At 37.2% G+C, this 14,301-nt stretch overlaps 1 protein-coding gene across 2 annotated transcripts in view; it reads left to right on the top strand.

Annotated features, from left to right (window-relative positions):
- TAF2 (TATA-box binding protein associated factor 2) overlaps positions 1-14,301 on the top strand; it is a 64,112-nt gene that overhangs the window by 46,900 nt on the left and 2,911 nt on the right. The window contains exons 23-25 of one of the 2 annotated variants that reach the window (XM_009471079.2): positions 1,687-1,916; positions 4,628-4,780; positions 5,191-5,296. In XM_009471079.2, the coding sequence (XP_009469354.1) occupies positions 1,687-1,916; positions 4,628-4,780; positions 5,191-5,296 (489 nt within the window). The remainder of the gene's footprint in view (positions 1-1,686; positions 1,917-4,627; positions 4,781-5,190; positions 5,297-14,301) is intronic. The other variant, XM_087747097.1, reaches the window with a different exon arrangement.

The raw sequence follows: 14,301 nt of genomic DNA on the forward strand, positions 1-14,301 counted from the left end.
TGCCAAGTGTCAGGCACAGAAAATAAACAGTTTTGATGTTCCTATCAGTTTGTTTTTCCTTTTTCTTGAGAGAAGAGTGTGTGCGGTGTTACTTACAACTATTACTTCTTTTTGCAAGTAACAAATAGGGTATACATTCTTATTATGATTCATGGGGCTTTAAGTACTTAAATTTCTATGCATCAAGATGTCATAATGTTTCAATTTATTTTCTGTAAGGGATAACTGTAGCATTCCAGGATGCCTTGAAAAATGTTTGTTAATGTGAGACAAGGTAGTAGCCAGGTTTAAAGCTGCATCATTCTAGAATCATGAGTTGCTTTCATTTAACATAAGCACATGCAATAGCAAACAGACTCTGATTGATATATGTAATCTTTTTTTTTCTTCTGTGTTAATCTGCATTAAATTGATAATGCTCACAAGTTCCAAAGATTGCAGAGAAATTCAGCAACCAATTGTATTTAAGCTTAGCTGTTCCGCTGGAAAAAGAGAGAGATACTGAATGGGAATTCATCATATCATTTTAAGATGTACTAGTTTAAGAAGTTGAGTAAATTATTTATTGTTAAAATATTAGAATAGTTTTAAAATTAATATTTGTGAATGTGTCATTCTCTGGAGAGTATTTTAATGTTAGAAATGTCCAGATTAATATTCATATCGTTTTCTCCTTACCCAGCTGTTCATGAAACTCATCAGAGTTACTTGTAACTGGGTAAGAGTATATACAGCTAAGCTTACTCAAAACAGTATTTAGCCTCATGAAACTAGTATTTACAGGGAAAGATCTTGTAATTTTATTTTGTGCTAAGTCTTGCACAGCCACATTAACTTGGCAATTGGCACATCTGTGTCTTGTTTATCAGATATAGTTCTATTCCTGCTGTGGAACAATATGTTCAATAAACTTGCAATCGGTCAAGAGCTGGGTTGAGTTAACACCAGAATCTCTGTATATGCAGCATTGCACCAGATGTTAGATGTCTTTCTGTTGTGATTGGTGCCAAACGCGCTTTGACCATTTGTGTATGAAGATATAAAAGCAGTACACAGCTTGCAGTGAAAAATAAAATCAATGAAGCGTTGCTTTGTGCAGTTAGAATACATTTCTCCAGTATGAATACAAATTAAAGTATTGAGTATCCAATGAAGTATGTGACGCAGCAGTGTCATCAAAAAGCATGTTTATGCATTGCTGATTTGTGTTCTCTATCAGTGCGGTTTCCAGAGGGTACAGATCTCAGTCATGCTTAAGGCTCCTACTACATTTCATGGAATACATAGGCAAGTGTGACCAAATCCACTGATACAAGAAGCCAGTTTGGTAACAAAATGTTCTATTTAATTGTGTGATAGTAAAATCTAAAGTGAAGCTTTAAAAATAAAAGCATATGGGTGTGATTATTTTCCTTTTATTTTTCATTATATTATTATAGCACTTAGTTTCCCAGTCTTGTTCTGCTAAACACATTCAGCTTACAACCCAAACAATTTAAAGCCATCCTGTTAAACAGGTTGTGGCAGGTGAGTTTGACTCAATAAGAGGCAGGAATAATGAGGGAACTGTGTCTTAAGTACAGAAAATGTCATACTCTGGTGGATCCAGATCGCTTAAACTGTTTTATTTGTGGGGCCAGAGAAGATTGTATCTCTGTATTAACAATAATCTCTTTTGGATTTTAGGAACTTCGCATGACTGGAGATTACGATGTGGTGCTGTGGACCTTTATTTCACACTTTTTGGCCTCAGCAGACCTTCTTGTTTACCATTACCAGAGCTTGGACTTGTTCTTAATCTGAAAGAAAAGAAGGCTGTACTTAATCCAACGATTATCCCTGAATCAGTTGCAAATAATCAGGAACCTGTGAATAGTACTAACAATCACGGACAGTCAGTAGGATTTCAGAACACCGTAAGCACAAACCATCTGCATACATCCCATTCAGCTGGCTCTGAGTCCTTGCGTTGGTTGCTGATTTGATTTTGTATTGTGTTCAAGCTTCTCATGCTTTACCTAAGCTACCTTTATACCTTGTTACTCTTTGTTCCTTCCACTTGAAATGCTGGTATATACCATCACTTTTTTTGACTTCTTTAACTGTTTTGCGTAGTGTATGCAAGCTTTTTACTTGTTTTTTCTAGTCTCATAATTTCTGTTCTTTATAAAACTTTCTCGATATTGCTTATGAGACATGAAGTGATTCACAGAAATGTTTGATGCTGTGATGAAAACTTTTTTATTAGACTAAGAATATTGCTTATAGGCAAGTTATGCAATTTCCCAAAACAAAACCTTTTATCAATAAATTTATTACATCTTAAAATACATAGGCAGACCTCTTAAACAACGTAAAGAGATGTGAAAGTTGAAATTTTAACACATCTTCACTGAACACTTGAATCTGACTATTTAGTACTGTGCTCTGAAGGATTTGTAACAACTTCTGAAAAATCGCATACGTTAAGTTTAATATCTTTCTGGCTTTGGAGGCTTCAGTCCTAATACAGAATCCATTGCATAGTTAGCAAATGGATCTTACAAGCTATTCAAGTCATCCTTTTCTTAAGAATAACTGCCACTGCTGCAAGACTAAGTCTTTTTGTTGGACAAATTTAATTATGGGGGGAAAAAACATAATAAACATGGAAATAATGAGTAATTTTTGTAACAGTTTCAAAAACTACATTTGTTTGAAACCGCTTAGGAGTAAATCCTGAAAGAGAATGTGAACACGTGGTTAGCACGTTTGAAACTCTTTCCACCCTTTTGAATGGGATGGTTTACTGTTACTTTATCAGTCCCATAGTTAATTTCTAAATCATTTTTATTCAGAAGTATACTGAGAGGGCAGATTATCCCAGTACCTTGCAGGCTATTTCCAGTAGGGGGAGAAAATGATGATGGAGTCAAATATCATTAGAGCTATCCTACATATTTACCGAACATGTAATAAGTCCTAATTTGCTGTGCACAGACATCAGAATTAAATAGCAGGAGACATTTTGTTGGCAGATTTTTAGGCTGCAGTTCAGTGAACATCCAAATTTTTTAGCAGCCAGACTATCTTAATCAAAAAAATTCCTCTTAGCTCTTCTTTTTCCTATACTGTCCTCTCCCTTGTACTAGCACAGTTGTTATTGCTGCATAGTGAGCCGGATCCGGGTAGGATCTGGTTGAAAAATATCTTTTTTTATGGACAGATATTTCCTGCTGGGTCAGCTTCCTGGTCCGGTTCATCATGAAATTATACAAATGCTTGTGGCGGCCCAAGACAGAAATACACGAGAAAGGGGACGAGGCTGCTTCTTTTAGCAGCAGTACTGGCTCACACTAGTCTGAAAATACAGCATTAGTATAAACCTCGATTCACACTTCATCCCTTGTATCTTCTCCTATGCCTCATCTCCATTCTCCTACCCCTTACTTTGCTAAAAGTTACCATTTTCACTGTAACTCCCCCAAAATTCAGGGAACTGGTTTTCCTTGTTAAAAAAAAAAAAAAAAAAAACAAACCAAACCAGTAATATAAAACAAAGGCTGCCTCTCACATTGGCCAAAGTTATCCAAAAGCGTTTCACAACAGCAATGTGTTGGATTAAATAATACGGATGAAAAAAGGGAAATATGTATTTGAGGGGAAAAAAGAATTAACAGGTGATAGAATACATCAGATTAACTCAATTCTTTAAAGCAGACTGTATATTCTGAGAGCATAAACACATTAAAATCAGTATTAATAGACTTGTGACACTGAATTTGCTGAGGATGGTAAAAGTTGCCCACTTCATAAAATTGAATTTGAATTGTTCAGGGCAAGAGTTTGTGGGGCTGGAGTGCCCTTTGTAGGATAGAGGAGGAGCAGTTCAGTGGAGCAGCATATGCTCTTGAGAGTCTATATGGCTTTTATCTAGTTTTCAGTGGGCTTTTAATTATGTTTGCTTCTGTGGGTACTTTATTTTTCCTTCTATATTTTGTGTATTGGACTTGTTGGAACACCTGTGTCCTGTTTTAATGACTATATGTGTAACTTAGTAGACCCTCCTGCTGTTTTTATATTCCTTTGACCTTGTTTTTTTAAATAATCTAGGCAGTAATTTACAAAGCAGTTTAACTCTTTTTAATAAATATTGTTGTGAAATCAAAAAAAAAAACCCAAGGTATAAGCACTTGTTATGATTTGTATTCGACAAAGTAAGCGTTAGCTTTTAAAGCTAACTAAAAGAAGATTTAGCTAAATCCCATGTGTAGATCAGAGGCTATCACAGTTTAACTGAGATTTGGACCGAGGAGAGTCTGGGAGGCACAGATTTATAGAAAGGCTATTCAGAGGCAGCAAATGTTGTTGCACACCAACAGTACCATGATTGTGAGAAGGGACAGAAAAGATGCCAATGCTAGATATGCAGAGGGAGCAGGGATAGAAGTAAAGAGAAACTATGTTTGTAGGAGAGGTTGGCACAAATCCATACAGGGTTTTAGAAAATACTTTTTGCCAGAACTACAGGGAAAACTTTGTTCAAATCACCCACTTTACTCAGAAGTGTTTTCAGCTATCAGGTCTCTTTTAGGCTGAAACATGGCTCTTGCTATCTTCTAATTTTGGTCTTTTAATGCTGCTTCAGGAGGATGATCATCTTATTAAGGAAACAGCATCCAGCATTTCTGGTCATCAGCAGGGGGTGAAGAGGAAGGCTGATATGCCACTCGGGTCTCCATTGGAGCCAGGGCAAATACTAGAGAAGAATGAAGACAGTAAAGTCAAACTCAAAATCAGAGTAAGAAATGGAAATTCAACTTGCACAATATGTAGGGTATTCAGAATAACAGCAGTGGCTTCTGCTGACTTCCCTTAAAGCTGTGTTCAAACAAAAGACATGTTGTGTATGTGTGTGCAGTAGTTGTTACACTTACTTTGGCAAAATCATTTCCCATCAGATTCTATTGGCTGGCAAGAACTAAAGTTGACAGTTAACGCTCTTGTTCACACAGCTTCACGGTAAATTAGAAAGAAGAAAAGACACTGACCCTTTTTAATTTTTTTGATTTTTATTCTTTTGCAGTGGTAGATATCACTTCCTTTCCCTCTCACCCTCAGTTTACCTCAAAAATAAAATATTTTAAGTTCTATTTAGTGATATTCCTATGAATTATTAGCATCTGCTTATTTTTTTTCCTGATATCTTAGTTCTCAAACTCTCAAGAAGAGGAGGAAATTGATATGGATACAGTTCATGACAGTCAAGCCTTCATTTACCATCATTTGAATATGTTGGAGAGACCATCCACACCAGGTATGAGTAAATTTATTGGCAAAATGATAGTATGGATTTTTCAACTATTTCAGTTGTGGGTTTTTTTTGCTCCTGCTTATTCCCATACATACAGTGCTGGTAAGTGTTAAATGTTAACTGAATTCAAGGAAGTGTGTAAAGGGTGCATAAGAACATTTCTTTAGCTTCCAGTATATTTATGCATAACTGTGACCATGTGTATTTTCATACATATCTAAATAAGGCAAGTATGTATCGTGCTTATAAAAGTGAAAAATTAAAGAATGAATAAAATAACATAAAGCTGAAATAGAACCCCATAAGCGATTAGGTAAAACTTATTTTGCCATAGTTGTCATTTAAAAAAATAATAATTCTGAAGATGAACTTCAAAAAAATAGCAAGACTATTCAGGTAAAAAGAAAATCTCTAATCTTAATGATTTATAACTTAACATCGGTAGTTAAAAAACATGCAAGCCTCAAAGGTGCTTAGAAGAGCTTTTCAAAGTTGAAAAGATTGCATCCATGAGTAAAATGGTTTCATTTCAAGTGCTTCTTTTCTTTTACTACTTCTCTTAGTATCTTTTTCATAAAATATTTGGCAAAATTACTTCTCAAGGAATAGTGTTTCTTAAAAACCTTAAAGGAGGCTGAACTTCACTGATGAACTTCCACCTTCTTTGCTTCTCTGTCACTAGCAAAGAAATTCAGTGGTTAGTCTCATTTTCTCAAAGTATTTTAACCACATTTCTTAAGTTTAGTTCCAGAATGTGCCAGTGGAGCTAAGCTGAGGTAGTGTGACTATGCAACAAGCATTTTGAGAGAGCTTCGGTACACATCCAAAACAAGGTTTTAAGGTTGCAGTACTGCAGTGTGTAGAAGGGAAGTACTTGGCCTTAGAAGTAGGATTCAGAGTAATTACCCTCTTGCTGGTTTTTCTGTTTTTATCCAGTGGTTGCCTAATGTAAAACACAAGTAGACCTTAGCAGCAGGATCTGGAACGTTGGTTCCGTCTTGAGTGTCCTAGGTCCTGAGCTACACTGACAGGCGACCTCATCTGCTTTCCCTGTGACCTGGCAATCTAGCGGCCCTATTTAAGAGAAGGGCTGGTGGATGTTGCTGCTCTGAGTATCCTGCTGAGGTTGGTGCCTTGGTGCTGGCCGGGGCTGTAGGCTCATACTCCCTTAGGGCCTAGGACTTACGTTTTTACTTCCTTGGCAGATGCTCTACCCACTAAGGGATTTTGGTTGGGGGTTTTGGGTTTTTTTTTTGTGTTGTGTTTTTTTTTTTTTTTTATAAAAGGTAACTGCTGTCATTGCTCAGCTAACAAATTAAGTTCATATGGGGTCATAAAACACAGGGAGGTCTAGTTTCTGGATTCCAGATGGCCTTTGGTTAATGACATGTGCCTGTAAAGCCAGCTCCACCAGGATGGGTTTGCTGTTAGATATGTAGAGTAGCAAAACTCACAACTTTTTGCCTAAATCATGGGCATTTCAGCAGAGTAAAGGGGAAGGCTGCTTATAGGTTGCTCTCATGAACTTAGGAGCCTAATTCTGCACAACCTTTACTTTAAACTTCTCGGAGCTGCTTTGAATTTTGTCCTCAGTGTTATGGTCAGCCATCACATTTTCTGTTACAGCAAAGAATGACACATCCAGGGCACGCGAGTGCAAAGTTGATCTGCTGAGGATTAGTATTTATAACTCTTACGTGATATTTTGCAACAATTTTTTTTACTAGATTTACACACTCTGCGGAGTATAAAGTCATAAACAAAACTCTGCCAAATGCTTCACAAATAGGACTTACGGGACCCTCTGAACGCCAGCTCTGTGCTCCAGGACTGTTGCGTATTAAGTTTGCACTAGAGTTCAGAAAGGGTAAGGTCTGATCAGGAATGGAGTAATGGCTCGTTGACTGCTGCTTTTGTAGACCTACAGCAGACAAAAGCTACTTCGAATTTCACTTGTGTGCTGAATGACCTTCTCACCTCTGCTGTTTAGGCATTCAGCACACTGGAATACATTTTCTTTCCTAAGTAATAAATGAGACAAGTGCTGGGTTTTGCCACAGGATTCATTTTAAATAATAAGCCTTTGAAAAGCAGCATTTTGAAACATTTCAGATTAATTTCATTTTCTTTGGTTTGTGCAGTTAGAAACAGTTCCATGTCAGATATTTTTTGCTTCTAAAATTTCACCTGTTTCTTATTCATAGCATTTTTCTTAGAACCAGAGATGTATGAATTTCAGACTGCGTAAATAAAGACAGTTCAATCTTTAGGAAATGGCATACTTCTGAGAAGAAATGCCAAACAGATGGGGAAAAATAAAAACGTAAATAAAATTGTTCACACACAGGAGTGTTCTGTTTTACAAAGGAATTGCAGATAATATTTCCTGAGGGCCTTTGAGTCTTTGCAGCAATGATGGAGGATGGGTGCACTTCAGTGAGTGATTATTGTGAAACAGATTGACAACAGGTTCTGAAATGGTCTCAGTACCTTGTCAGTACATCTGTAAGATCTTGTATCTGCCTCAGTTCTGTGACTCTTACTTGGAAGGCAGCGAGCTCTTAGTCCATGCTCGGTTCTCTCACAGCTGTGGGTTATGTCCCCACATGTCACATGAAGTGTTAGGTCATCAGCCAAACACCGCCTGCGAACAGCAGCTGCCAGGAGGAAGTTCATGTTGGGTCTAAATCCTGCAGTATCTGTGTATTCTTTTTTTTTTAACACTCCCCACACCACCCTGAATGATAATTTGGATTTGTTCAAGTTGATGTAACCCCCATAAAGCCAGGAAAATATTATTTTCCTTTAAAAGCTTTTTTTTTCTGTATGCTTCTGCTCATGGATGTGAAAGGTTAGGGTTGAGACATGCTGCAAGGGCAATAAAAGAAGCCTTGTACTACAACTCTTGCAGGATTACAGGTTTCAGTACCATAGTTACAGCAGCTTTTGTAGTTGTTCATGTAGAAAAAGTTTTAAATTCTACTAAAGCATCCTGTCTATGATAATACAACTGTGGGCTCTGGTAGTTATAAAAGATTCTGAGCATTTTTCACAAGTTGTTAAAACAAACAAAATATCAGTTGTGAACTGTCTGAAGAATGCTGTTGTGTTGATTATTCATCTGCCCTAAGGACTGGAAACATGGGTAGCCTCCTTTGAGCCTCTAAAGCTGTGCAAGGTCACGTTTCTAATGCAAGAACAGATTTTTGTTTGCTACTAAATCAGCAAGAATAGTAGTAACGCTCCCTACTCTTAAGATCAAAAGAATTTCAAGATCAGATTTTGTGTAAACAGTAGATTTAAACTCTCATTTCAGACTGTAAGGTGACTTGTCATGCAGCGTTGACTTCAGTGAAATCAGATTAAGATACGTGTCTTTATTTACTTTAATATTTCATTCATCTGAAAGTACAATACTTGAAAATTAACCTTGAAAAAAGTTCTGCTGTATGTGTCAGTGGTTATTGATTGGCTTGTTCTTTTCTGCTTCCAAAATAAATGCCTGGCTGTAGCCTGCATGATCTACCAGTGAAGTTACACATCGTTATGGCTCAACAGGCCATCACTGATAAACATTTAATGAGAATTTTCCCAACTATTTGTGGTAGTTTGATGGTTGATACAAAGCAGTATCCAATTCTCTTTTCTTTATTTCTACAAAAGGAAAAAAAAAGTAAGTACAGTGATGTTCTCTTTGTCCTTTTTCTGATCACATTCAGGAGCAGTGGGCTTTGAGGACACATCTGAGCATTCAGATTCAGATCAGAAAAATCCTTTGGCCATTCGATTAATCCTTTTGCTGTTTTCCAGGATAATCAAACTGGAAATTTCCACTGCTGACCTTGTAGGTCACTCTGTTTACAGTGTAGATATACATGAAACTTCGAAGGTCTAGGCCACAGTCATACGTGTTGATTGGATTATGGTCTTACCACAGTTGCTGTCTGCAGTTTCAGGAAATAATGATTTAGCTGGGTTGAATTGTTTCTGGAACGATTTGAAACTGGATACAGCACATACTGCAGTGAGGTGTAGAGGGAAACTACTCTAGTCATTATGTTTAAACAGTACATTTACAACAGTAGATTTGAGCTCGTGGTGCAAATCACTGCGTTTCAAGTGTGGATACAGTAGTTAATAGGAATTCAGTCTGAACTGCATAAAAAGCCCGGTCCTCTGCAGCTCAGCGGCATTACCCGGGTTAGCTGTAAGAGCACCAGTGCCTCAGAGTTCAGCCATTAGTTAGTGGCCGGCTGCCAAAAAGGGTTACTGAAACATCAGCACACAGACAAATATATAAATGAACACTTTTTGGATATGAGGACACCACTGACAATGATAGATTTCTACTTTACTTTTTAAGGAGGGAAAAGCTGTTACAACTGTTCTGTTAGACTACCCTTGAATAACATATAATATTAATATATTATCTGTTTGATAGTATCCGTTACACGTATGTTGACTTTATTACCTAAAATATAACTGTTTCCAAACTGGTAACTTACAGGCTTTGAGGTTCTGTAGATAATTTTGCCTCACTGAAATTGTCCGTGGTTAATTGTACACTTCACAAGAAAGGGTGTTTTCAAGTGCTTTATCCTGAAGTGCATGAAAACAGCTTTAATAGAAACATAAGCCCTGCAGGTAAAGTGACGACATAAATGAGAATTGCAGCAGTGTGTCAACTACACGATTTAATAAAAACAACATAATATTGTAGCTGTGACTGTCTCTGAGAAAACAACTGATCACTCTCAAACCTAGAAGATGGATAAGGCTAGCAACTAAATTTTCAAGTGAACTGCCTGGAACTGTTAGAGGCACAAAGTAGCCTGAATTGACTTACTGATTTAAATGTTTTTTTTTTTCTCTAGAGTAGGGATTTTCTAGAATATTAAAGTAATTTTCTAGAATATTAAAGTAAATGTAGTAAAAATAACACCACAGTTAAGCTGTTATTTTAATGTAAGGACAAAGCAAAGTCTTCTTTTGGAAGTCAAATGAGAAAATTAATAAAATGGTTACCAATTGGAAGTACATTTTAGTTAAATCACCAGCTCGTCTATGCAGTACATTAGCAGAGGCTATCCTTTGGTACAGGTAGAAGGAATTATCTATCTGGATATAAGTCCCACTAAAAAATATGAAGTCAAATGAATCTGTCAGTTGGAACTAGTTAAGTTTTTTTATGTTGGAGCCACATTAACTGATTTGTTTAGCATATCCTCAGAAAACTTTTGGGTGTTTTTGTGTTTGTTTTTTTTTAACTAGACCTTTACTTCTCACTCTCAAGCCTTAAATTTTGTCATATGGTCCTTAACACTCTACTAGACAGAAAACTATAACTTATTTTCAGAGATATATAATTTGAAAAATCTGCTTCTTGAGACAAATGACAAGACACTTGCATTCTGGAAGCTTCGAATCATTTATGCTTGGTAACTTTCCATATGTGCTTTGTTGATGGTTCAACAGATGCATAAACACAGCATTAAAATAAAAAATGGTGTATCTTGGATGTTTGCAGGGTAATACTAAAAAAGAAAAGTAGAAATAAGGAAAAACAGGGTAATTGTCGAAACAGTTTTTAAGATCTTTTCAGCTTTGTCGAAACAGTTTTTAAGATCTTTTCAGCTTTTTTTGTGTTCTCTCCTTGCAGAAAATGCTACCCAGAGCTGTGATTCAACTGCTAGGCAAAGAGAGTGCGTTATTTTTCTCATTAGCAAGCTTTCTTTGGGTTCTCAGAGAAACATATTAAGTGCTCACATGTTTGTGTTGATGTCCCCTTCTTCCCAGAGGTGGTCAGTGTCGGGTTCTGGAGCACCAGCCTGTCCTCAGCCAAAACACTGGACCCATGGGCCTTACCCTTTGCTGTGATTTGTGAAGTTGGTGTCTCCCTCTCTGACGTTTGAATAAATCAGGGTGCAAATGGGGTCATTTTTAACAAATGTCAATTTGGAAAAGTCCTACATAAGCCAGCTGTTTTAAATTGATTATACATGCAAAGAAACAGGGACTCTAAGTCTGTGGTGTCCCACCCTCTTTACACAAAATCAGAAATATAGGAGACACCATATGCAAGATCTTAGGAAAGCTTGTTGGCATGTTAAAGTCTCAAGCTACACGTTCCCAAATTGTAAAGGTTCAGTAACAAGATAAGAGTAAAATAGGTAAAACACTGTAACCAACAACATTGTTCGATGTTCATGCACCAATGATTCTTAAAAAGAAAAAAACTTACCCTAGATAATTGATGAACAGGATGTTGTAATTATCTGACAGCGATTTTTGTTACAACAGAAAATGTTATGTCATAGCTTATCACGATCTAAACCCCTTTCATTCTAAAACTAAGCTACAAGATCTGTGTTTTCACGTTTTATTCTCTCTCACAATATCTACAGCATTTGTGTCGGTCCCTGTGACAAGGTATGCACAGAGTTTCTGATCTTTCTCCCATGGGATAGTAATCCTGGCTAATTTTAAACACCTACCCAGCTAGCTGGAACACCACAAAGCCAATAATTACATTGGAATCTCCACATCCCAAACAGAAGGAGATCCAAGTGGATAGAGACATGCATGTGCATTTTCTTCCAAGGAATGCTACTAACCACTTCAGAAGCGAGCTCCTGGGCTCGCCCTCCACTTGCTGTGTGTTTCTGTGATTCGAGAAGCCCGGGCTCCAGTCCTGCGCTCTCTGCCAGGAGGAAGTGGGTTCCCTGCAGGAAGAGGGAGTGCTCCGTGCCTCCTTGCAGCAGTCCGGCTACCCCCGTTGATATGACGATGATATTAATGCCCTGTAAAGCAATTCGTATTTAGCCTTGCTTTCCTAGTTTGGCAGGTTCCTGGCATGGGCTTTAAGTAGATACTAATTAAAAAGAAACTAAAATGAAGAAAAGTGTTCTGCAAGTTCAACGGTGAATTTTACAGGTACAAATCTGTAAGATTTTTTTATAGAGCTTTTACAGCTCTGTCCATTTTACAGACAACTGAGTTCGGTAGTCTGCGTACATCCTTTCTGAGCCATTGTCCAGGATCAATATATTTGATTCCTGATTTCAAAGCACTCTTTAAAAGTAGGAAGAAATTTTCTGGATAGTTGTTATTTTTGCATTTAAAAAAACAACAGATTATAGCTATCATTGATGGCTATGAAGAAAGTGTATGTCTGCTCTTAATACCGGCTCAGTAAAAGTAGATTTTTGTAATGACATTCTTTCGTTTTTTATTGACATTTGTGCCCTGTTACCAATGTGGACTGTCTCCTTAAGTGTCAGTAGCCCTTGGGTCGCAGTTGGATCCCATTTCTCCCCTTCCTGAAGATATTCCTGCCTTTTTCAGTTTCCAGGTGCTCATCACCGCCCCTTCAGTCCTGTTGGCTTAAACTACTGTTGTATTTGCTTCCTAACTTCCTCCAGTCAATGGTGTTTCACTGCTTTAAATAATAGATTTTTTTAATAACCCACCTGAAATAAGTAAAGAAGTGATAATGCAGACTGTTGCCTTAGCAGAGCTGGTAGTTCAGTAAACAGCAGGCAATTTGCACAAGTGGCAGGTAGTGCAGCAGTGTCAAGAGGGTTTGTTTGGTTGCATCCTTGGTCTTCACTGGCTCTTGGCACTGCTGCTACATCATCCCTGCGGATTTAAGCCCATGCCCTTATACCAGTTATACTGGGTTAAAATTATTAAAGCTAGGAGTCTTAGCTTTGGTTTGAGGTTGTTACAAATGCAGTGTCTAGACTCACAGATTCAGTTTCCATATAAATAACTTCACAATTTGGAACTAACGGAGCTGTGAGGTTTTAAGGGTTTCTGTTACGTGTGTGGGTTTTTTGTTTTCTTTTAAGTTGACTTTAGTTTGCCTTGTATATTTTAATGCATCATGTGCCTGTAGCTTGAGAACATGTGCGAATGTGTTCCATACCTTGGGTAATCTTTTGTACATCTTTTATGGACGAACGCTGATCGGTGGTCTTCAGGCTTTTTGCCACAACCGTTGTTTCTGTGTTACTAGAAGCTGTGCTTGTGTCACTGCAACAGTTCACCTTTAACTACTGCAGCCTGTTTCAATGGTGTCAAATATTGTGTGCTTCGGTTTTCTGAGGTACAGCCTCCAACCATTCCTTTTCTAATGGCCCAAGTCAGAGATGCTCCTTTTTCCACCATTCTCTCTTGTGTTTCATGGCTGGCTTTGCATGCTTGCAGCTGCTAAGGAAATTTTTCTTATTTGTTTAAAAGCTGTATGCTTTAGAGGAATGAGCTCAGGTTATGGGGTTAGGTTTAAGTACAGGTAGGAGTTCCTTAAGAGAAATATAATTAGAAATTGTTAAATTGTGAAGCAATCTCTTATCTTTTTGCATCAAATTCAGTATACTTGCATGCTGTCTGCATTGTTGAGAACTGCTTCAGGTAACAATGTAAAAAAGTTGTAGTAACTGTCCATTGAAGTCAGCAAGTGGAAGTTTGAATTTGTGTGCATATCTTCTATTTGCCGTAATATACATAAAAAAGTAAAGTCATTGTGAGTTCCAACAATAAATGTTTGCATTGATAACATGAGATTACTACTGCATAGTTCTGATGAAATAAAAATTAAAATTTTTTGAAATACTGGCATACTAGAGGTTTTAAGTCTATAGGAATCTATTGTACTCTAGTCTAGCCTCCATTGTAACATTAGCAGAATTTTATATTGCACCATATTCACATCTTGTGGTCAAGCCCAAACATGTTTTCTAGAAAGACATCACTTTTACTGTTTAAGACTTTAAGCAATCAATTCCACCATGTCCCATAGTAAGTTATTGATTATCCTCATTGTAGAAATGTTTTGTATCTCTATTCTGACTTATAAACACTGCTTACAGATGTAATTTTGGTTTTTTTTTCCAGCCATATTTAAAAACAAACAAACAAAAACCAGAACAGCTGTACTGTATAGAAACTTTCCTATATATGTGCTTGATTGAGTCAGTTCTTAATCTTTTGGATAAGGCTAGAAAGAT

The sequence above is a fragment of the Nipponia nippon genome, unplaced genomic scaffold (assembly GCF_047370975.1).
Source record: "Nipponia nippon isolate SJK-2023a ecotype South Korea unplaced genomic scaffold, ASM4737097v1 scaffold_1, whole genome shotgun sequence".
In the NCBI taxonomy this organism is placed as follows: Eukaryota; Metazoa; Chordata; class Aves; order Pelecaniformes; family Threskiornithidae; genus Nipponia; species Nipponia nippon.